Raw genomic sequence first — 23,987 nt, forward strand, 5'->3', positions numbered from 1 at the left:
CTTTCTGTGGTTAGCTCTAGTGCACAAGTGGTAAAAAGGAGTGTAATGCCATCAGCTGGCTTCACTAATAATGCTGAAAATAAGTGATTAACCCTTCCAAGTGAAAACTCCATAAATAAGTCCAATTATACTGCAAAAGCGACATGCAATACAAGTTACATGGATATACGTGGATGGGAATAAAAGAGCTGAGAGGGACTCAGCTGCCAAATGCCATCCAATCTCAGTCTTTGAGGTCAAATGGCTAAATCCCATTCCATCAGCTCATGGTTTATATTAGGAAGTACCTTGCTGTTTGAAAACAACATTCACACTAAAGTTAGTATTTTGTAAGCACAGGACATTGAAAACCAATGTTTATGAAACTGATAGTAAATCCTAACAACTCATTGTGAGATTTCGAACTACTGGAGAAGAGACGTTGCACCTTAAAAAGTGCCAGCCAGGTGTATTTTCTACCAGGAAGTCCTAAGTCATTATAAACAAGTAATTAATATTTTAATTGTATTAAATATAAAAATTATTAGTTATTGATATACAAGATGAGATCTTAACTTTAATCTGTTGACAAGAATTGTAGATTAAAACCATTGGGAAGATTATTATTCCTTCTTCAGTATCACACAGATGACATTTTTATCTCAAAAATGAGACAGTAGAAAGAACATTTTTGTTTTGAAAATATCTTAAAGAACTCTGCCTCATGTCCTGGATTATAAAGCCCCCTACTCACCAGAAATTCCATGTGGGTGTTTTCAGTGAACATTAAATATTAATTACTTTCCTCCTCCAGTGGAAGGGTCTCTGCTTCTGCATTCTTTGGGTTAAAAAGCTACAATTCTCTCAATTCTGTTTCCCTGCCACTTTAAAGCATCCTTGAAAATCAAGCTTTTTCCTTCCAAACTAAACTTGGAATTCAATCAAGAATTATTTTTCTTGTTTTCAGTAAAAAGTAACTATTTCTGAAGGAAATTCCACATTCCAACCTTGTCTGTGCCACATCAGATACCCCAGTTCCCCAGTTTTAACCACATCACAGTGTGTGCTAAGGCAACGTGGATTATAAAGCCTTAATTGTAGTTGGACTGAGCACTTGAACCTGCCCTACAATTGCAGGCACTGTTCATATCTGCATAATTCTTTATCAGAACCTCATATTTTGAGTGTCCAGGGAATTTTAGTCAGCATTAGTAACTGGGAAGCACACAGTAAGGAAGGTTAGAAGAATTGTTTCAGAATCCTGAATTCACAGATGGTATAACAAGAGAAACGTTGCACGTGAAGGTGGTTTTTATAATGCACGATAGAGAAATACTCGTGCCAGTGGTTTTCAGTGCACAGCACAGCTGGCCAGATGTTGATTTCAGTTACCAATTAAATCACTTTTCTGTGTGACAGGAGCCATCTGTTACTGCTCAGGGTTCTGCTCATGCTGGAGCTTCATACAGACCTTATGCCTAAAGAGTTTGCTAAATGTACTGTGTCCTAGCTTGGGAGACTCTGCCTTCTTTTTCTTGGCTGCTTTAGTCTGGGATTCTGCCGCTGTCTTCGGAGCAGGTTGCCCACCATGGCCTTTTTCTGCTTTTGATCCCTTTTGCAAAACACCATTTGAAGTTGAGTACTTATTGCAAAGTTCTTACTCGGTTCATGAAAAACATTCAAGCACTCATACATGTTGTACTAAACCCAAACATTTCCCTATTGCCCTGGGCAAAAAAAATCATCTTTTTCTGAATTCCTCAGTTCTCCTAAGACTTTCTTCCACTTGAGTAGTGAAATAAATATAAAAACTAAGGCAATCCAACTGATTCAAACTACAATTTGCCCCTAAAATCTTCATTAAATTGAGACCCAGGTCCCCCAAAGACAGACTCCTGAACTTCAAATTCATGAGTAACCAACTGCATTTGGGATTTATAATTTTAAAATAGGCAGATATATGAATAAAAATATTTGAAAGTATTTTCATTCTTTTTTATAGGGACTTAAAATTGTTTTGGATAAGACATTTAGGAAAAAGACAGTATGAGTATTCATGATATATACTACATAAAATAGTTCAAATTTTCACTAATATTCATGAAATTAGTTAGGAATGAGAGAATCAGAAAAATAGTAATGATAGACTGATACTAAAAGTGTTGAGTGAACACTGCTGCTTTCTCATTCCATTCTAAATATGTGCAGGAAGCACTTGTTTTGGGAATCATCACCCACGGATATTAGATACTAGATCTCTAAAAAACTAGGCAGCACTTTCAAAAAAAATGTTACAAAGGACTGTAAAGCAAAGAAATATTAATGTCTGTATGGGAAAGAAACAATATTTTGGCCATTTTTAAGACGTGGTAGCAGACTATCCGCAGCTCAAGGCAGACCAAGTTACCCAGCACAGGGTAGAGGTGAGCCTGTTCAAATACATGACCTTTCTACAAGTCTTGTAAAAACTTGACTAGCATTTACTAAAATGTTCCATTTAACTTTTCACAGCATTGGAAAGCATGTTGGTTTTTTTTTTAATAATAATTCAAGTACCTCCTCAAAACTCACTGGAGTCACAGTTGTCCCACCCCCACATCATCATCAGTCTTCAGCACAACCCTCTGGATTTATCCGTGCAGGAAAAAAAGCTCCAGTCTTCATGTTACGAACAAGAGGCTTTTTTTTTCCCCTTCTTCCACACCATTTTTATGTTTTCAGTAATAAAAAAGGAGGGGAGACACAAAACCAGAAGTATCCAAGGTTGCTTAACTAAGCTTCAACATAACAAGTTAACACAGGAGTCTGTTCTATGGGAACTGTACTGTATATGCACCCATGATATATGACTAATCACAAATAATATGGTGTAGCATTGTTTATCGTTTCACTGTGTCAGGTTTTAAAGCAATAAGATGAATTTTTGATTACCTGATATAAAAGAGGATATACCATTTCTTTTACTTATTACTTGCTAGTATCCTAGACTTCATTCTGATTTCCCTTAGACATTTTTGTTCCTAATTTACTCAAGAATCAGGTCAACATATAGTGAAGAAATACAATTTTTAAAATTTGTATTTCAATGAATGATGACTCAGGTGTTCATCCTCCAGGTAATTAGCTTGTTCCTTTACAAGCTTCATTCTGTTTTCTCCTTTACTTGAACAAGGCAAAAATAGAAGCTTCCAACTTAGTAAAAAGCTTTAAAGTGAGTTCACAAAAGAATTCTAGGAACTACAGAAGCATGAAGAGATCCAAAGTCTGAAGAAACAATCAGTGTACAGTATCTACAATGCAAAGTATCAAGCACTGTGGTAGGAGTATCAGAGCATCAAAAGTAGCAGTTAAGAGCACACTGAGATCTTGGTCTCCAAATTGTTTCATTCAGTGCAATGACAAGCTTTCTACAAAGTGTTTTATGCTATGAAGAGGCCATGGTCAGTTGTGTAAAAATGGGTCATTTTTCCATGCCGTACTTCGTACCATTCCCAGTATTCCCCAATGTACAACGGTGCAGGAACAAGTCAGGATCTGCTGGAGAAGGGTAAAATAGATAGTCCGGGGCAGATCTGATCTAAACGCCACAGTTAGTATGAACTCGCAAGGGATCAATTAACCCAAGGCGGTATGACTCAACTCATGTTCTACTCTTGTGTCTACACGGATGAAATGACAATCACTAAGGGTGCGCCCCGGCTGCTGAAAGCATACCTGTCTTTAGCCAGCTGATTAAAGCCAGAGGCGTCACTGATGACAGCATATTGCTGCAGAATCACCGAGTTCAGCTCCGCTGATGCCGCACGCCTCTGTGTTTCAGCAGGAGGGAGCACACCGCCCTGCTTTGCTTTGCTTTGCAGTGGGCTGGAACAGTTTCTCAGAATTAGGAGGAAGCTTGTCTGTTCTCTTAGCCATGGGAGAGACATTGGGAACGTACCAGCCCTGGTGTGATAAACCCCAGCTCCTCCCTGCAAAGGAGGCGCATTAGCAGCCAAAATGAGAGCGTGACCGGGAGCCCAAGTCACCACGGTCCCTGTGCTGGTTGAATCATGTGGAAGCCCCACGGCACGCAGGGGAGCTCAGACTGCACCGAGGGGAAATCCTCGCTTCACAATGCACCTATACCACTAAAACAGAAGTTACTTCTCGGGGGGAAAATGGCCATTATTTAATTATATATGTCAGCTGTCAAATCCACGAGTTTTTTCAAGTGAACCTTCTTAATGTATTTTTCCTTTAATATAGTGAAAAAGTCATTATTTGTATCAGGAAAACACTAGTGAAGATAAAGGAATTCTTCATAAAAAACAACTCCCATTTTACCCCCCTATAATGAGTTTGCATATCCTGGTAGTCATGTGGATGTGTTTACCCTCACGGGTGTGACAGCAAACCAAACCCAAACAGCCTATTTGTTTCCAAATTACAGTACACCTGCACCAACAGGCACCTGTTACAGAAGCACACGGGTGCGTTTGATAAAGTCAGGTGTGCAAACCGGACCGAACAGCTGGATTTTTTGGGAGTTGTTGAAAGAGCTACAAGTCTCACTGAAACAGTGCATTTTGATAGCTACCTTTTCTGGACATCTTTTCGGGGGGGGGGGGGGGGGGGGGCGGAATATTTCAATTACTTCAAATGGTAACGTCAACTGGGGAAAAAGCAGCACAATGAAGAGGAAATACCTGTGTCAAAAACATCTAGTGAGCAGTGACAGAATGAAGAATCTGCCTACCTTGTCTTCAGAGTCACTTTTGGCTTCAGCTTTGCTTGGGGAGACCTGAAATGTATTTGAGAAAAAAACCAAGGCAAAACAAAACAGTCACAACCAACTCCATTTTTCAAAAGATCTGGAAGATTATATGTCTGAAATGAGCAGTTTTTTCTAGCACGAAAGCAAAACGAGTACAAATATTGCTTTCCCCCATGTGAGAAATATTGTAAATGTTTCTCAAGAACGATTTAAAATCGATAGCTAAAATGAAATGTATATATATACACTATTCAAGCTTATATGTCCGATTAATCCATAAAAAATGAACCTTTAGAGCTATTACAAAATAAAGTTTCATCACGCAGAAAATCCTTAAGACAGCTAAATACCCCCAGATCTAGAAGTATCAATGCAGAAGAAATTTTCCAGAGTAGGTCACCATGATTTGATCATCGTTGCACTGTACATACACATCTCTATCACTCTCAAGTCATTTTCTAAGGCATCCTTTCAGCTTCATTACTTCTTGGTGCCCCTGACACTGAACATGCTACATTTAGCTCAACACGTCCACATGGGATTTTTATAAGCAATTTAAAGCATAGCCTAGAGATGAAAAGGGAAGGCAGAAGCTTACCAGTGTTTTAAGGAAACTCATGACGGAGTTATCTACTGCAGCAGCTGGCTGGGGGTTGTCTGGTTTTACCTCTGCGAGGCTGTTGACACCTGCCTGGTCCTGCTGTAGGTCTTTTTGGTTGCAGTCATCTATCTCCTAAGAAAAGAGGGGGCAGAGTATCCTCAGTCCTAGCATAATTTCCAGTGGAATGCAAAAGTAACATTTGTGACTTGCATTATGTTGCTCTGAGAGTCACAACCCTAATTCCAACCATAGTTCTCCAGCCTACGTATTCAGAACAATCGAGCATTTATACATCTCTTTCCCCTCTTTTCTAATATATTCAGCATTTGCTGTTGATTGAAGGAACATTGTTCTCAGCTACCAAGTATAACAAATACAAGTAAAGTTGCACGCAGCATCCCAAACAACACCACTTTTCTCTTTTGAAGGCTGAACTTGTGAATAGGAACAAACACTGAGATTTTGGCCTTTGATGGCTCAGTGTCTGATTGTACCATACAAAGATTGCTTCCGATACTTTGTATTCTGCAATTCCAGATATAGTTTTAACCCAGCAAACACAAACATAGCACAAAATAAAAGAAGGAAAAAAGCAACAACCAGAAGTAATTCTTCTGAACCAGATGGAGCTGCCTCCTCTCTTCCTGGAACTACAGTTGTCAGAGCCCAAAAATAGTTTTCCACTGCTCAAACACTCAGAACTATGTTAAGTTACTCAGTTTCTGCTTAGACACATAAACAAGGGTCTGTTTTGAAAAAAAAACTCTCCTTAGACTGGTTTTGAAGAGCCTGGCACCCTTTGATGCTGAATTTGTCTGCTATTGTGGCCGCTTTTGCCATGAGCCTGCACAGGTAAAGCCAACACAAACGTTGTTCAGGAGAGAACAGCCTGAGACAGGTTCTCATGTCCCATTCAGCATTTCCTTTTTAACATTTGAGTACTACATCTGGCTAGTAATGTCTGAGTCTGTCACCAGTAACCCTGCCCCCTTTTGTCTGTCTGTCTACTTTGTAAGGGCAGGGCTGGATCTGCCAGTTATTCTTAAAGTTCATTGTGCCTAGCACGATGGTGGCCTTGACTTTGATAGGGGATTTGAGACATTATTGAACAATCATAGCAGAGCCATAATTCTTCAGCAGAAGTTATCATCCCCAACTATTTAGACAGCAGGAAAAGGAAACTTAACATGTCCAGGTGCCTCCAGTAAACAGCACCTTTGCATTACTGCTCTCAAAGACTGTCTGGATGCCTAAGTGACATCAAGGCTTTTTTCCTCATCTGCCAATTAGATGTAGTTGTTCAGTGCCATTCTTACTAGGAAAAGTTAAAAATAAAATTGTACTCTTGAGAACCCTTCCCTATACTGAGTGATTAAAAAGACCACAATATTTGTCTGAGATTTGCAGAGGACATACATTTCTGTAGGTCACTAAAGGAATGAATAGGCTAAAGATATGTAAATGTTTTAAAAATTGGGGGCTGGGTAATTGGGTGTCAGAAAAGATGAGCATGGGATGGCCAGTTTCCATGCAGCATTTAAAGAGTTAAAATACACAAGGTTCTACTTGCAAGAACAGGCTTCTATCTAATTCTCCACCCACCGTTTTCCAAGTTTACCCGGGAAGAAACACAGCACAGTAGTTCAGAGTGCTTCAACAGGCTATTAAGAAGTTTCTGACAAGGGTCTAACACACCACTTTGTCCAGCTGCCAGTTACAGGTCAGAGTGGCTCCAAGAACAATATGTCCCATGCAGAACATGCGTGGCCAGGCCAGTTTTGGCAGCCCTGCTTCCAGGAATGCCATCTGCAGAGCTCCGGTCATATGAAAAATGCTGGCTCCATTTCAGATAATGAAGGGGCAACAAAGGCTTGAGGCAACGGACCAAAGAAGCAAGAGGCAGAAGATAATGTTGCTAAACAAAACGAGCTTCATTACTGAAGTAGCTGATTCTATCAAACCCTTCACTACTTGATGTTATCAAACAAAACCCAGCAAACTTTATTTTTACACACACAAGCTCAAGCTCTGGTGTTGGGCTGTGCTCTGTTTAGGAGGAAGGGATCTTTTTGCCTGGCACTGGGTGAACACAGCTGTGAGCAGTGGCAGATGCCACCTGGGACAAGTGCAGAGGTGACAGGTACCACCACGGGCAGCACCAGCTGCCCCAGGGCATGTCCCTGCTGAAGCCACACTTTGCCCAGCAGATGCAAAAGACTGTGTAGAGTTTGAGGCACAATACCATCCAAAAACATCCCTGAACTCTGACGTGCAGAGCTCAAATGGCCCCATAATGACTCTCTACTGCATGAGGAACCCTACGTCAGGATTCCCAAGCCAAGGCTGCCATTAGCTACCAAGATAACTCAAATCTGGGCTTTGATAGATGCTGTGATCAGTCTTGGGCTTTCCTGGGAATACTGTTGTAGGAAGGAGCGCAGACTCAGGCTATCAGCATATAAATCAGGGAGAGATAATATGGAGTCCTACAATATCACATTTTCAGAGCCATAGTCAAATAACCACAAAAACCTCTGTAGCAGCTCGCTGCATAATATGCTGCGCAAAGCCCTGGAGGCAAATAATAATGAAAGAAAACTCCAGAAAGAACAGAAGAAATTCAGTATTAGAAGTTAACAGATACTGTGTAAATGTTCAGTTCATTTCTTTGGGGAGTCAAATTTGGGAGTAATAAAAACCTTAAATACTTATCCTGTAGTTTCAGTTCAGTCATTAGAAAAACATATCAAAAGAATGTATTCCTGCCAGCACTTTTGTTTGTATGAATCATGGCTCAGTGAAACATTTCAGGCATATAATTTATCTTTTCTTTGGCTTACATAGTAAATGCTTCATGAATTCATGAATTCTGTCCTTGTTTTAATTATGCTGTGTTCTGAATGTAGTTTTGTAGACCACAAAAATAAAGAGTGGTTCACCAAACACAGAATGTTTGTGCAGCATTTAAGCTACAACTGTGGAGCCTCTCTCTTACTTACCAGCAATGCTGTTTGTTTTGTGTTGGCACTCAATTCAGGGAAACTTTGATTTGCTTTTAGCTTTTACAGATACTACAAGTCATAATCCACCAAAAAAAAAAAAAAAAAAATAAAAGAGACACTGTTGGCAGCGATATCTGGATTTTTAGTACAATTATTTGGTAACATTTGTAGTTACTACAGTAACAGCAATTAAATTAGACTGGGTCATTCTCCCACCCTACATGAGAACTCGCAAATTTAGAGCTAACAGAGGGCGACTGTGCTGCAGAGCAGAGCAACAACCTTTGTTTTAGAAATGGGCTTACTTTAAGTTTGGCAATGTATCAGAAGTGTTTGGTGGATATGTTTTTCCCAGAAAAGGTCCTTAACGCCTCTCTGCCCCCAGCATATGCTGCTTTTCATATTTGAGGAATGAAAGGCAAAAATTATAGTCTGGAAATTCAAAGATAAGGTTAAAATTCCACTCTCCCCTGTGCTACAGCTCTGCCACTGCCATTTGCACTGAACAACTCGAACCCCAATTTTGAGAGTCCTCACAGATTTTCAGTGGTACAGCTTTAGGCACACATATAAAAAATGTACAGGCGCTTCTGTTAAACTGGAGACCTGTCCTCAAGCAGGTCCCCAGGCACCAAAAAGCTGTTGTGTGGGTGAGAATCCTGCAAACACACACATACCAAACGTAACCTCCAGCTGAGGACTGCCTGGGATTTCCAGATTATTCCCATTAGTGAGGTTCAGGATGTGAATGGGTATACGATGAAGATGAGAACAGAGTTCAAAATGCATAAGAATTCAGACTGAATAAGGCAGTATTGATACAAAAAAAGCTCCATCTGAATGAGCAGTGCTTCTAGTAGCTGTTTAAATTGGCAGAGCAAGATTTAAATTATCTTGTTCTGTCCCCTGATGGTTGCTCCTTACAAGCACTTACTTGAGCTTTCCCAGCATATTTGCTACCAGAAAATATTTAACTCAGGCTTCTGGTTAAAGTCACTTCAGATTGTTGTTTCATTAGAGAACTTCAGGCTGTACTACTTCCACAGCACAACCCGTCACCTTTCACACTCTGTAGTCTGCAATCACAGCGAAATAGGAAATTATGATTTTTTCACTTGATTGTAAAAGTAACAGTTCTCGCGAGACGCAGGGAAAGCTCATTCTTTGTGTGTATTATTCAAAAATACTTGCAGGAATTTACGATGTTGAAAAGCTGCAGTCTTATAAAATATAAACAGAAGTGCCAGCAGGCACTGAATAGATTATTCATTCTGAATTACTTACCCTGTTCTGTTTATGTAGTAAATGAGTTGATATTCTGCTAGGTTAAGACTACGGAATCTTTAAATGTGCATGTGTAGCTGTCTGAAATACCAGTAATGGGTCCCTCTTTTGAAGAGCAATGGTCAAAAATACAACTGTTGAGTCTTACAAATGAATCTTCAGGAGAATATTACAATTTATAAGTTTATACAAGAAATGTGATCTTCGAATTTGAGGAGACATATGACAGAGAAGACAAGGTAGAAGAACAGAAACTGAAGAGACCATTTGGGACAACCTGCAGTGTTGTCAGTGCAAGCAGTGAGCATCTTGTGAAGTATGTCTAACCCTCTTCAAAGCATTGGTGATCATAGAGCCGTCTAATTTGAAGGCCTGAACCAGGCCGATAAAAGCAGTCACTATTAAAACAGTATTTACACAGATTCTGATGAGAAAGCCATGCAGGAAGTTTCTTCCTCCTGTTCCCGATGTTGGACAGGGTTGGAGCCAGATCACCAGGCAGTGTATACTGGCACCTCCCCAGTGGAACGAGTAAGAGTTATGCCACTTATCCCCATCCAAGGGTGGATTTTTTCAATAGTTAATTACCTGAATAGCAGTCCTATAGTATGTTTGCCGATATTAATCTTTGCAAGAAACGTAAAATCTAAACACACGTCTGTTTTCAGCTCCTTTCTTTCAATAGTGTGCTCTCTCAGATAAGTTACGTAATTTCTTGTCACGTTTTCATCCTGTAAAACCAATTCTAAGGTCCACATTTCCTTGATTAAAAAGCCACAATAGCTAAGAGTGCAAAAATTACTACTGCAAAATATTCCTTATTCTGGTACGTAGGATACGCAAGTAGCAACTATTACTCAAAATGAGTAATTATTTTGTAATGATGGCACAAAACACACCAAAGAACAACTTTGACCCATCCCATGTCAAACTCCAAGCTCCTAAAGTAAAAGAAACAATTTTACTTTCAGGTATTTCTGCTTTCATTTGTAGCTGGCTGCTGTTCATTGTCTTGGCAACTGGAACACGAACATAGCTATCCTGCCCAAACCTTTCAGAGAAATACAAATGATCTCAAAGTCAAGGTCAGACACCAGCGTTTAGTCATGTAGCAGACATCAGAGCTACTACCACTCCACCACAGGGTCTCCCATAGCTCTGTTCAGCCACCCCTTTTGGGGGTCACCTGCAATAATTTTTAGAGCAACACTGGTTAATTCACACAGCCCTCATCAAACCAAGTTGTCCTGCGCTGTTAATATTCCTAAGAGGTTTCATTAAGAGGGAAATGGATATTCTTATTCAAGCACTTGCCTTCCCCTGCGAGACGCTGTTTGATGTGCTCTGTAATCCCGCAGCCTCTTCCACTGTGATGTGCCCGTCAGGAAGGTCTGAAGTCTGTCTTTCCTCCTGGGTACCAATTTGTGTTCTACTCCTTTCCTTTCCCTTCTCCAGTTTGAAGATCCTGTCAAAGAAGGTTACTTGTTTTGGCTTTGAGATGGCCACATCCTCTCCCTCAGGTGTCACGGGTGCCGTGAGATCGATGTCACGAAGCGATGCTGCTGATGGGGCCCGGGTCAGGTTTTTATGTGCGCCCTCCTCCCGCCCAGCTGCCGCGGGAACCTCCGCGCTGTCACTTGCTGCTTTGTTCGCCCCGGGCGCCTCCGAGCTGACATCAAGTTTTGCCGATCCAACTGATGAATCCGTAGCTGGATCTTCAGTACGCCCTGGTACAGACCATGCAAACGCGAAGACAGAGCGGGATTTAGCAGATGGCAGAGCCCTGCTGGCAGCGCTCCCGAGGCTCTGCCCGCCCGCCTCGGGAACCGGGCTCTGCTCCTTTGTCTTCAGGGAAGAAACGGCCACATTATCCCGTGCAACACTTGCCTTTGCATCCACTACAAACAGAAGTATGAAACAGTAATTATCCAGTACAGCAAAGGAGTTATACTGGTTGTACAATTAATCATGGTGGTCTCGCTCTTTAATAAACTAATTCTGAAACGTGGAGCCTCGGGGAGGACCACACAGAGTGGAGCTTGTGTAGAGACCCTGTTATCTTCCTATGCTAAATACAAGCTGCTGCTCATCTATCAGATCTGTCCATCTGAATTTCTTTCCTGTCATTCTTCATTGAAGTCAGTGCAAATGTTACGTTCTCTGTAGCTCTCTCAGCTGCCAAAAATCAGATAGAGGCTCAGGTTTTTGACTACTTAGCCCAGTGGACATGCTAGGGATATTTTACTTCCCAATTAAAGTAGTGATACACACATGCAAAAAAAACCTTGAGACAAAGTTATATATTAATATATTATGCTTTTCTCTAAATGGGAAAAAAGAATGGAAGCTGTGAGGGCTGATTTCACTTCCTGGCTTGCCAAATTCCCCAAGGGCTTTGTAGTCATATCCTATTTCATTCATTTTTCTAATGCTGTTCCTTGCCTTGCTGCCTACTCTCCATAGTGCAGTTTCTACTTGCACTTCTCCTCTATGTCTGCAGGTTAGTTTAAGCCTGATTTGAATAGTTATAAATCACATCTGAGCCAGGCTTTTTATCCTTACATTGCTGACTCTTTTTATTCACAAGCAATATGGCTCTTAATCACATTCCCCTCCTCAAAATGCTCACAAATAATCTCCCCTTGCGTACACACATGGCCACACTTCAGATGCAAACAAATCTTTCATCTTAAAAGTCTGTTTTATGATTTATATTACAATGGCACTTTTATAATACAGCTGAGGTGAAAATCCCTAATACTGTGTGTGCAGACAGGAGGAAAAGGCTCCTGCATTACAGAAGACAAAAATATATGTCTTCTAGCTGTTTTGCAGATGGGAGATTGAATCACCGATTACGTGGTGTGAAACCCCAGTAAAGAGGAGGCGGCTTGTCAAGAGGTAATCCCTCCCGGTCCCTCAGCCCCAGCTTCCCTTCCCTGCTTTGACTGAAATATGTATCTGATTTCCCTGTCAATCACCACCAGAGATTTCAAGCATGAATTTAGATGTACTTAATTATAACTGTGAAAAACTGTCAGTCTCAAACTGACTTGCTGAATTAGAATTTTAAAATTGTCAGTTTCACTGTAAAACTGAACGTATTTCAAATTATAATTGTAATAATCTTGTCAATATTATGCCCTTCACATTTTACCTTAACAGAAAGAAAACCCCAGATACCAACAGAACCTGAAGCGCCTGTCTTCAATTTCATTTTAAAAATTCATTTGCAAGATAAGAAAAGGAGAACATTTTTAGAATACAGCTTTCAAAACTACCCAGTAGCTCTTCACAGCAAAATTAGCCCACCTTTCCACCCCTCTCCTGCCCAGGACTTCGCATAAGAGCACAGAAGCATCAGCAGGCGCTGAGTGATGTGTGTCTGTGTCCATTTGACACTGTCCCACAGCCGTGCCAGGGACCCTGGCCGTGGCCCTGCGCAGATGCAGGAGGTGACAGAGCCCCGGCAGCCAGCTGCGACACCGTTTATAACATACCGACATGCAAAGAAAAGGTACAAATAACTAGCTATTCAACCAACTATTCAGCTATTCAGGTGGGGCCACTAAATATCAGTTATAGTTTCCTAAGCCTTCTGTAGTACAATATGAAAAAAAAAAAGAACTGAAGTACTAACTTCTAATTATAGTTGGAAACTTGGGAAGGAAGTAAAAAGCAAACCCTTCCCCAACTGAAGAAAGCAGGAACAATATCCATTGGAAAATAATAGTAATAGATGCTGAACTTCTGCTTTATGTAACAGATAATGACCAAAACAAAGGAAAACTGTCTTTAGTACAAAAAAAAAGGAACACAAGCTCATCATTAAGAAAACCAATGAAATAAAAACTAGCTCCTGAACCTACCAAGCTCTTTTTATCTCTAATTATCATAGAAGGAATGAAAGACCTGGAAAATATCACCAGCATGAGCTCTGCAGCATGTCTCTAGTGTCAAAACAGTTCCGACTGTTTTAGGGAAAGTCTGCTCAGACACCAGGCAAAGCAGATCCCACCACCAGAGAGGAGACACTGCTGTGGTGGGCTGAACAGAAGTTTGATTCATGCCATATTCACAGCAAACTGTGAAGGGGAAAGGTTTTGAAATTGCAGTATTTGGAGGAAAATGTCGCAGTTTTGACAACACTGTTCAACCTCTCAAGATGTTCCATTTCAGTCTTTGTTTCCACATAGGGTTTAGTTTTTCATCCAGAATCCCTACTATTGCTTGTAAATGCACAGTGATGTCCACAAGATTTAAGAGCATCTTCACAGATATCTCTTTCCAACTGACTTATCTGAATTATCTGATTAAGGTTTAATCCAGCCCTCAGTGAGTTCACTGGCACTTAAACTGGAACTCCGTGAGACAGAAAACTCAGCAGCTCCCAACCGCTTGCTTCTCTCTCAATCACATTTATTTTGGAGCATTCTGAGTCACTGTAGCCCATTGAGGTTTCCACTATCCTCATGGCTAACACTTACACATAGGTAACATGAAATAAGCTCCTGTGATGTCTTACACTGGCAGCTTCTCACCTCCTGTCATCTATACTACTCACTCTTCCATAGTGCAAGTCATTTTTAGCTGTTGAATAAGGAACGACTCGAATTAGCAAGGTCTTCAGCATAGACATCTCCTCCTGGAGGTCACCAGCGTGTGAACATGCCATAAAAATAAATGCTATGAGAAAATGTTTTCTGATGTTGTTGCTTTTGACAATAGGAAAAAATTCAGGTTTTCTGTTGAAACCGAACTGAGTAGGCCATTAGCTACAAATATGGTTTTAGTATCTTTGACTATTTTTAATACAAGCCTGTTACAAACAGATATTTTGCTCAGCAATGTAATTATAGTACCACAGCATTATGTTGTTCACTGGAGTTCAGATCATCATGGAGACAATAGATTTTAATCACCATGAAGAAACCATTAAGGGCTACAAGACAACATTTGGCACCAAGAAGTGCATCAGTGTAGGCCAGCACAATGGATCATAATAGTCTTGAATGAATTTCCACAGCAAATACTAGACTTAAAAATTTCAATAGCTAGCAACAAAAGAGTAAATGTTCTAGTTCACGTTTCTGACCTAGTTTTATAAATATTGTGTAGGTTAATTTTTCCTTCCAATATTGACAGCAGGGTAGGTGTCATAATGCTGAGGCAGATGTACGAGTTTCAGGTCTCCAAGTGTATTTTGTGTTTGTGTGGGAGATGCCCAAAAACTGTTGTGACAAGACTAAATGACGGGATTTCAGAAGTATTGTAGAATTCAGAAATGAGGCATTTCCCCCTTTTTTAAAAAAAAAAAATAAAGTAATAATCTTTTGCTATCTTTCTCAACTATTGCACATAACTAAAGCTGATGGTACACTTTTGCTCTAAGAATAGTTTTACTTCATAAGGAAACTACCATTGTTATTTACCTAACAGATTTACTGAAATTCAAGGAAATAGGGGATGAAAAATTAGCAGCAGCAATAGTAATGATGTTTCTTTAGAAAAAAATAACTAAAATGCATTGTGTTTCGCACGTTACAGGCACACATTGCAATACACCCGATTCTGTTACATGCTGGCAAGTAGCAGAATTTCCTGAATCAGATCTATCCCCTGGAACCAAGGAGTTGCGTCTTAATGGAACTTTTCTTTCTCGTGCAATCTTTCTGTTTGTGAGCATTATTAAGCTGGTCACTGGTTTAAGGATTTGCATATGACTACCAAATACAATAATAACTTTTTTGTCCTGGTACATTTCTATTCCATGTAAGGAAGTCTCAGACATATAGCTGTTAGTTACGGCCCTTTTCCCTTTGCCTGTTGTCCACCAAGTCCTTGTGTTGCTTGAAGTTCTAAAACACAATTTGGAAAAGCCAGGATCAAACCTGCCATTGTTTTATTGCAAAGCAACATGCCATGAAGTAGCAATAGGGGCACCACTACTATTTAAATGGTGTTAGAGGAGAGGAAGGTGGGTGTCAGCACTGTGCAATGTCTGCATCGCCGGTCAGGGGCAGGAAAGGCAAGTCATGGAAAGAATCCCCAAGCCCACACATCTGTCAGCCTGTGTGAGCAGAAGCAGCAAATGTAGGGAACTAGCCACCAATCTGCTGAGCCAGATGTGAAGCAGATGGTGACAGGGCTCTTCCAAATAACATTACTTCCTCTGGCCATATTAAGTTAACTCTCTGGATTCTTTTTTTCATTATATTAGCAGATCTAGATTTCATAGACTCATTTATCAACTATAGCATTTAATGCACAGCACATGGTCAGATCGCTGGCAATCACAGAAATGCAAACTAACAAGACAAAGACCACAAACATACATCTAACACTATAAATAAAATCCTCTTGCTCCACTTGCCTTTTTGCAGCTCTTTTATCTTCTGCAGAAGTGCTCACTTTCTGACTGTAGAATAGCTTACAGTACTATTTCTTGCGTTATTTCATTTTAGAAATAGTATCAGCTACATTTTTATATAGGAACAGTATCTATTGCCAGACAACACTTGCACTTTTATTTCACAAAGACCTTGATTACATTACAGAAACCAGTGAGATTTCAGTGATATTTAAATAGTTAATGATTTTCACTTTATTAATGTTTAAAAAGCAGTTAAGATATGAGTAATATCAACATAGGGCAGTCCAATTTTTCAACTTGCTACTTAAACTGATTTAGTAATTACATTAATTAGGTTATCCATTTAAGTAAAACAATACCATATGCTCCATTTTATATGTTAAGAGCAAAATGTACACATATTTTCTAGGTCTTCAGACAGTGTAAATCATCTGGCTTATATTTACTTCCCAGAACTCTTCTAGTTTACACCAGCAGAAACACACAGCTACAGGCTTTTATTTTCTAGTAGGCAACCATTTAAACTGACTTATTATAGCTAGATGGCATTAGGAAATTAGCCATGGAACAGAAATTCTGAACTGTAATCAGTACCATCTGCATATTTCCATACCAGTCTGATTATTTTTGTCTAAGCTTAGATTTTTCAACTAGATACAAGAGGCTGAGAGGATTCACTTAACAAGAAATAATAAAGTAATATTTTATTTCCTTACAGAGATTGGAGATCATATTTTTTTTTTAAATTGTATTCTGAAAACAGAAAGAAATCCAATGTAAGGAAAACACTGGTAAAATTAACATGGCTGAACGTGTAGAGAAGAAAAACTGCAGCAACACTGCTCCAAAAGAGGAGCGCTGCCCAAGCGCTGCCCAGGAAGGGTCCAAAGCCAGCAAGAGGTGGAAGGAGAAATGAGGTGCCGAAAGGCGAAGAGAGAGACACACATCCGGATGAGCCTAATTGCCCATGAATATGTGGAGATAACATTTCAAAACTTCTTGGAGGCAAATTTTTAGTGCTCAGGCCATATAGTTCACACCAGGCTTTCAAGATGCAGCTCTGCAGTGGGGCTCCGCTGCCGCCAGCACCTGGGGAGCCCGGGGTCCAGCCTGCCACTGCCACCCCAAACTTGGTTACTGTCCTCAAACACCACCTGCTGATGCTGGCAGCAGGGATGCCATCACAGTATTTAAAGACAACCTGCTCTCCCAACACACGAACTACTGTCTTATTCTGTTCTGCAAACCCACATTGCATTATGTTCCCGGCAAACACAGAACTTCACTGATCCTTGCATGGGTTCCTTTGCTGCATTATAGCCCTTTCAAAAGCCCAGATTTGTGCTCCTTGCAGCAATGATTCCTCCAAGGCTTGTCAGAAGTACTATTTGTACCAGAGCCTAAACAGAGGTGGTTTATCACAGGATACTCTGATGTTTGGGCAGCAACCTGAAAAGGACCAATGCCAAACCACTCCTCGCCTATAACTTCACACTAATTGAAAGCTTCAGTCTTATAAACCACTTTTTGCAGACCAGATGCAGATCAAAATTCCTAGAACAATTAAACAAATAGCTTCCAGAGGACCTTGGCAATATTTTCTTATTTTACTCTTTGTTATCTTTAAACTTTCCAGCTTCTGAAAAACCACATGCATTGATTTGCAAGTAAGAGCTGAAACATGACTTCATCTTTTAATTTGAGACCACGCACCAATATTTATTGTTACTCCAACATAAACCTCTCTCTACCTGTCTGATGGCAAAAGAGGCATAAACACACTCCCCTTTCCCCATACATACCTTCACCATTCATCACAGGAGAATGAGGTTGAACAAATGCCACAGATCCATTTTTTATTTTATCAGGAGATTCTGATAGAGCCTGAAATAGCAAATAATACAGTTCTTAGGATAGGATACATTATGGGTTTTAAAAAGTAGTGGCAGCAACAAGCAATAGCTAAGGAAGATGAGACAGGCAACTCTCGCTTACCTGATAGCTCTTTACTGTGCATGTATTGTCTTCTTCAGCTTCCTCTGGGACACTCATTGTATTCCCCATAGTTCCTGCAAGATGGAATAAAAAAAAAACAAACAAGCCAACTCCCCCTTTCTCATTAATATGAATTTACTGCCAAATTCAAATTAAGAGACAGCCAATGGTGACAGACTTTGCAGGCTGTTCAAATTCCTAAAAAGCTCGACCTGCTTCCCAAAGGCACCTGCCCTTGTCACCAGCCGCACCAACCAGTCTTACTCAAACCCAAGTATGCACAGGGGCTCGCAGCTGCTTGCTAAAAATGGTACAACATAACAGCCTTTTCTTGTTTGTTGAGGAAAAGTGGATGCAATCATACCTGTGTTGTTCATTAGGACTCAATAGGTAGTAACACGGAGTCAGCGGAAGAATAAAGTGAAAAAGACCAAGATATATGAACAAGCTACAGCAGCTTTGTGGGGATTTATATTTTGGTTTGTTTTTCAGTTTTGAAAAAATGTGATAGAAAAGAGGCAGCATGTAAAGAAATAATGCATATAAACTCTGAAAATCAGGCTCTGTATGTCCTGCAGTTATGTATAGCAAATCCTCTGGGGAAAATTCTTACCTGTGGAAGTATTTGGCCTCCTCTGGACAGCTTCACTGGTCAGCTGTGGCTCACAGATGTACCTGAGCTACCTTTCCTTGGCTACTTCAAGCACTGCCAAGCCTGTAGCTGCAACAAGTCAGAGGCAACATGAACCAGCCACCCCAGCATTCACCTGTGCTCCTGGATGTGGTTTTTGAGCATCTTGTGTTGTCACAGGTGCACAACTGAGCTTAAAACGCTTTTCCTATGTTCACACCTACTGGAGGCACAGCTCTGACTACAAGCCAGGCATAATCTTCGCTAGTTAATTACTATTAGCCCATTAAATAATTCAACACTTAGTGAAACTGTTTTGATTTCTTTAAACTTTGTTTCAGGAGCAAGGTGTTTGATTCAATTTTATCTTCTTTCCTATGTACAAGTACACATAATAATTTTCTTTTTTCCTTTTCCTTTTTATTTTCCTTTTCCTTTTTCCCTTTCCTTTTCCTAAATCATGTCCATTAGAATTTCAACGGGAGAACTGGGGGCAGCTCTCCTTTCAGCCCCCAGCCCTGTGGATCTGCTTCCAGTTACTGTTTACAGAGCTCGGGCTGGTTGTGGTTTTTTGCTAACCCAAACCTACAAACCCTCGCTTTACAGGGATGGTCCAGATCTGGTTTCTATTTTACGCTGCATCCTAGCTGATGTGAAATCCAAGCTGAGCCTCTCCCCAGAGGTGGTTATTGTTCTCTAAGCGCCTGATGCTGTGCTGGACACCCAACGGCCCCCACTGATGCTGAAACATGAACTGCAGTCGTGTGCTGCTGAGAATCACTGTATAGAGAGTGGCTGTAGGACTCAGCCTTGATTTCAGAGTGCAGAGTTATTTTACAGGGATTTTATCTTCTCAGCTGATATTTCCACTATAAATCAGAACTTCTGATTTACAGTGGAAAACAGCCAATGTTTCCCCATGGATGTACAATGGCCCCTTGTCCTTGCTATGTAATTCTGTTTCCTAGCAACTTTAAGTATTATCCTATCGGAAGAGAAGAAAACAAGATTCAAATCCTGCTGCTTAGTCTTGATGGTAAATTTAGTATCTGGTTGAATCTAGAGGATTTACTTTTATTTTCCATTCACAAGGCTGCCTCGTTTATGCCAGGAGACAACTTAAGCAAAGGACGGAATATTTGCAGGTTACGTGCTTCCTTTCTCATATGTCCTGTAAAATCAGTACATATCTGAAGGGACTGAGAGAAGCAAATTCCTTTTTTTTAAAAAAATTATTTTATTTTATTTTATTTTATTTTATTTTATTTTATTTTATTTTATTTTATTTTGACAATGATTTGTATCTTGATTCTCAGTTACTTCTGTTGATGCAGTTCTACTCATGTCAAATAAGTTATCTTTAACTGATACAGAGCAGAGATCACTGGCTCTGACCTCTGGCATATTTTACTCTAGGAGAGAATATCCATTTTCTGCAATCAGGATTATAATTCTCACTGAAATAAAACACACACAGTAGTCACATAGAAATTTTAGAGATTTTCACTCACCAGACCCCTCTCTCTCACAGAAAACTGGACAAGACTTGGAGGCTATTTTTGCTAAAAATGGGACAAACTTGCTGCATAACCCCCTCAGCACGTGATCCCGAAACACCATGCACATATATGTCTTCAGACTTTTTCCCTCCTTGCAACAATAAGTGATTATTGTGTTGCACTGATTTCTGCATTGCATGAAGAGTGTGACAGCTGCACGTTCGGTGTGCTCTGGGGCTAAGTGGCTACTGAGGAAAGGTGACAAAGCTCAGTCAGTAACACAGCCTCACAGTCCTGGCCCAGATCCTGTAGTAAAATCAGGAGGATCTCCCTATATGTATGTATGTATGCTCCTGCCCTATTTTACAGAAAAAATGAAAGGTCACTGCCACCTATAGACAAAACTGAGGATCAGCAGAAGTGATTATCATGTGTATGATACACATACAAAATAGCATCAAATAGGCAGAGTCTCAAGTTGCTGAGTGAGTAATTTCACAGCTATTCACTTCTGCCATCACAACTAGAAGTTGTTGCTGCAGAGGCTATTGTGTCTGATTGCACCCACATGTGGCTCAAGGTTTGCATAAACGAGCAACTCCAGCTCGGTCATTAACATGACATGGTTTTGTTTTTCCCAAAGTGCTCAGGACTCTAGTTTATAAGAACAAATCAATTTTTCTCTCATTTGAGACATGTTCTCTTGAAGGTAAAATTATTAAATATAGAGACAAATAGTTTTTTTTGAAAAATAAGGGAGTCCCACAAGTCTCTCATTTGGAGTCTTTTTTCATCAATGCATTTATAGAGACCACCTTTTTGAACATGGGCTGCCAAAAGCTAATCACCAAGCCCCATTTTGGCCCCCAGCTAAAGTCCTGAGTCAAGCAAACGGATTTTCAAAAGCTGTTGAGGACTTTCAGTGTCCAGTGGCTTGCCTGAGAACCACAAATCCTGGGAAGCTCTCAGGATCTGGCCATGGGCTGGTGGGCAGAATCAGACATTGTCAGGCACTGAGGATCTCTGTCCATCTGGGAACCCCACAGCCTCTCTTTGGGTGCTGCCTTGGTCTCTTCATTGGGTCTTTTTGGTATGTCCCAGTTATTAATCGTGGCTATTAATTAGTGGTACAACCACCAGGCAGGACCTATTTGTACCCTTTGTTCTACATCTGAAAAGCACAAAGCTGGTCTCTGTAGTAAGGTGTGACTATGGAGCAAACCTTCACCAGACGTGGGAGGTGTTGCTGGCAAAATGTCTGTTTTATGAGAGGTCTGACAACATTTACAGAGACAACACAATTTCTGAGGACTGAGAGGGGAAAAGAGATGATCCTCATTCAAGAACTTTTTTTTCGAAAATAGAAGAAAACCCTTAGAAGTTGAGAGGAACTGGAGGAAGCTAATTTTCATCCTTAGGCTTATTTCTAGATAGAGCTATTTCAATTAAGTTTCAAAGATATTATCCTTGTGGGGGGCTCATTCAGACCAGCTGGAATGCAGCCTGACTGGTTTAAAAAAGAACATGAACTACCAGCCTCCAGATCAGACACAGCTCTGAAACAGTTCTTTTCCCAAATTATACTTCACTGCTTCTACTGTAATGCAGAAAATAATCCAAAAGAGAAGTTGTACTTTTTAGGGGTGTTTTATGTTGTATGAACTGTAGTGTGCCCTGAGCATGAGCTCAAGTCTTGGTAAACTCCTTTTTCTCTCACTCTAAAAAATCGTTGTTTTGGTCCTGTCAGAGTGGTAAAAGCTTTGAAAACTACAAGAGAAAATTAGAAGAAAATCTGTGATCTACTGTGTACTCTGGCTAAAGACAGACAAGTCTGACCTTTCCAATGTATTGACCAGCCCAGAATATTACAATTGCACGTGTCACAGTGTCTGTTAATATAAAAAGTACACAATTAATCCCTCACTAAAACTTGCCATATGTTGTACTTAAATATCAGAAAAAATAATCAGCTTTACTTAGCTCTCTTTACATCTCATTTCCTTATAGATATGTCCACTCTGCAAGTGTCGGGGAAAGACTTGAGTAAACTCGCTTGTATTTCAGAGGCAGAGGAAAGACCTAGCATGCACTGATTCATGCAAAAGGCAGCCAGCCTTGTGGCCACAGGGCAAGAGCTCGATTCTCTTGACTCTGTTTCCCTGAAAATAAGACCTACCCTGAAAATAAGCCCTAGCATGATTTTTCAGGAGTTTTGAGGATGCTCAAAATATAAGCCCTACTCCAAAAATAAGCCCTAGTTACAGTTCATAAAAAAGTCAATGTAAATAGTGTCCAGGCAGCTACATAAAAAAAAGTAGTAAGCTTCAGAGCAAAAATTCATATAAGACCCTGTCTTATTTTCAGGGAGACAGGGTAATCCGTCCTTGTCCCTTATCCTGCCTCTTGGAGAAGATGTGAACATGGGGGCATACGAGTCGGTGTCCGGTTAGAAAGGCGGAAGCTCCTGCTCTGATTCATGTGTAGCCAAGGAAAGACTCATAAAAGGATAAGATTTTAGAAAGCCTCCTTACCTTCTTTAAGTCCAGCTCTGAACTGCTCTCGTGCAACAAGAGATAACTCAGACACGTGTTGGGTGTGATGAAACCAGGAGAGAAAAGCATCTGAGCATTGTTAGTGGCCAAAGGGGAGAAATGGCCACACGATAGACAGTGGTGAGAAGGAAGGGTCGAGGTGACTCACCTCAAGCAAACGAGAAACACCCAAGAATAATTTGAATAGCAACCTGGCAGCTGGCGGTGCACCCAGGACATGCGGAATTACAGTCCTTAAGGCACTAAGGGCAGTTTTTAATACAATTCTTTCAACCACTTTGGATTGTAGCAAAATGTGAAACACAAAATGATCCAAACATTCACATCCTGGGCTTTCGGGGAGGGAACAGTTCAACAATGCCACAAAGGTGAACAATTCCAACCGCGCTGGAAGAAATGCTCTGCCAGAAAGCTGATCTTTTTATTCTTCTGTCTTTTGCAGAACAAGCCAGTGCACTGAAAGGGAAAATTTACACCAGGTACTTTAAAGCCTGAACAAAATCAGCCAAGCACTTGCAGGAGCTGCCAAGATGATTTAGCATGAGAGCACATGCAAAACTCTACTCGAGCGTGGGACAGCAGAGGAAGAGTGAGAGCAAAACCCAAGAAAAGCCAAACCAAGGGCAGCAGTAGGAGTTACCTGGGGGAGGTTGATCGGGGCACCCAGCACCCCTGGGAGCCGGAGCTGGTCAGGGTGAGGTGCTGCTCACCCAGCCCTGGTGGCTCTGCCACGTCCCTGCCCCTGTCCCTGCCGCTGCCTCTCGTCATCGGCCCAGGGAGTGCTCGCAAACACTGGGTGCAAACACAGAGGGGTGGAGTAGTCCACCTTTCTGACCCTTCTTGAAATACTTTCTGTCTGGCTACCCAAACTTGTTCAAATGCACACTTGACTTCGTGGCTTTGGGGCAGCCCGATACCGATGCTCTGTTGTTGGAAATTGCAACGTTTTGCTGAACACCTAAAAATCCTTCCAAATACAGATTTTTCTCCACAATGGCAGAAAAAAAATACAGTACATTTAACAACATGTCTGTTTGCTGTACTCTAAGTGGCTCTTAATATCTTTCCACAACGTGCAAACTGTTTATATTTTACACCTATTGTCACAATTTACTGCTCCCTTATGTGAGTCACTAAGCCCACGCTCAGACTTGGGGTGTCTGGAGCAGGAAAAGGCTGCTTGTTCTGAGTTTTCACAACAGCTCTGCCAATAAAACTTGGTTTCAGGTATCGGAATTCCCACAGGCTGTCACAATACCAACAAAAAAATCCTTATTTTATAGTTTGAGAACGCGATAGCAAAGAGTTGTGAAAGGTT

At 40.7% G+C, this 23,987-nt stretch overlaps 1 protein-coding gene across 7 annotated transcripts in view; it reads right to left on the reverse strand.

Annotated features, from left to right (window-relative positions):
• The window catches only part of BCAS1 (brain enriched myelin associated protein 1), a 46,758-nt gene extending 23,331 nt beyond the window's left edge, over positions 1-23,427 (reverse strand). For 2 of the 7 annotated variants that reach the window (XM_065849935.2, XM_065849934.2), the window contains exons 1-8: positions 22,649-22,771; positions 18,601-18,708; positions 17,988-18,061; positions 17,795-17,876; positions 10,934-11,517; positions 5,331-5,465; positions 4,715-4,759; positions 1,451-1,591 (exon numbers count right to left, since the gene is read on the reverse strand). In XM_065849935.2, the coding sequence (XP_065706007.1) occupies positions 1,451-1,591; positions 4,715-4,759; positions 5,331-5,465; positions 10,934-11,517; positions 17,795-17,876; positions 17,988-18,056 (1,056 nt within the window). In that variant the 5' untranslated portion in view covers positions 18,057-18,061; positions 18,601-18,708; positions 22,649-22,771. Of the gene's footprint in view, positions 1-1,450; positions 1,592-4,714; positions 4,760-5,330; positions 5,466-10,933; positions 11,518-17,794; positions 17,877-17,987; positions 18,062-18,600; positions 19,529-22,648; positions 22,772-23,309 lie in introns of those variants that run through there. The other 5 variants (XM_071815546.1, XM_065849936.2, XM_065849937.2 and 2 more) reach the window with 4 other exon arrangements.
• Between the last annotated feature and the right edge of the window lie 560 nt (positions 23,428-23,987).

The sequence above is a fragment of the Patagioenas fasciata genome, chromosome 16 (assembly GCF_037038585.1).
Source record: "Patagioenas fasciata isolate bPatFas1 chromosome 16, bPatFas1.hap1, whole genome shotgun sequence".
NCBI classification, from domain to species: domain Eukaryota; kingdom Metazoa; phylum Chordata; class Aves; order Columbiformes; family Columbidae; genus Patagioenas; species Patagioenas fasciata.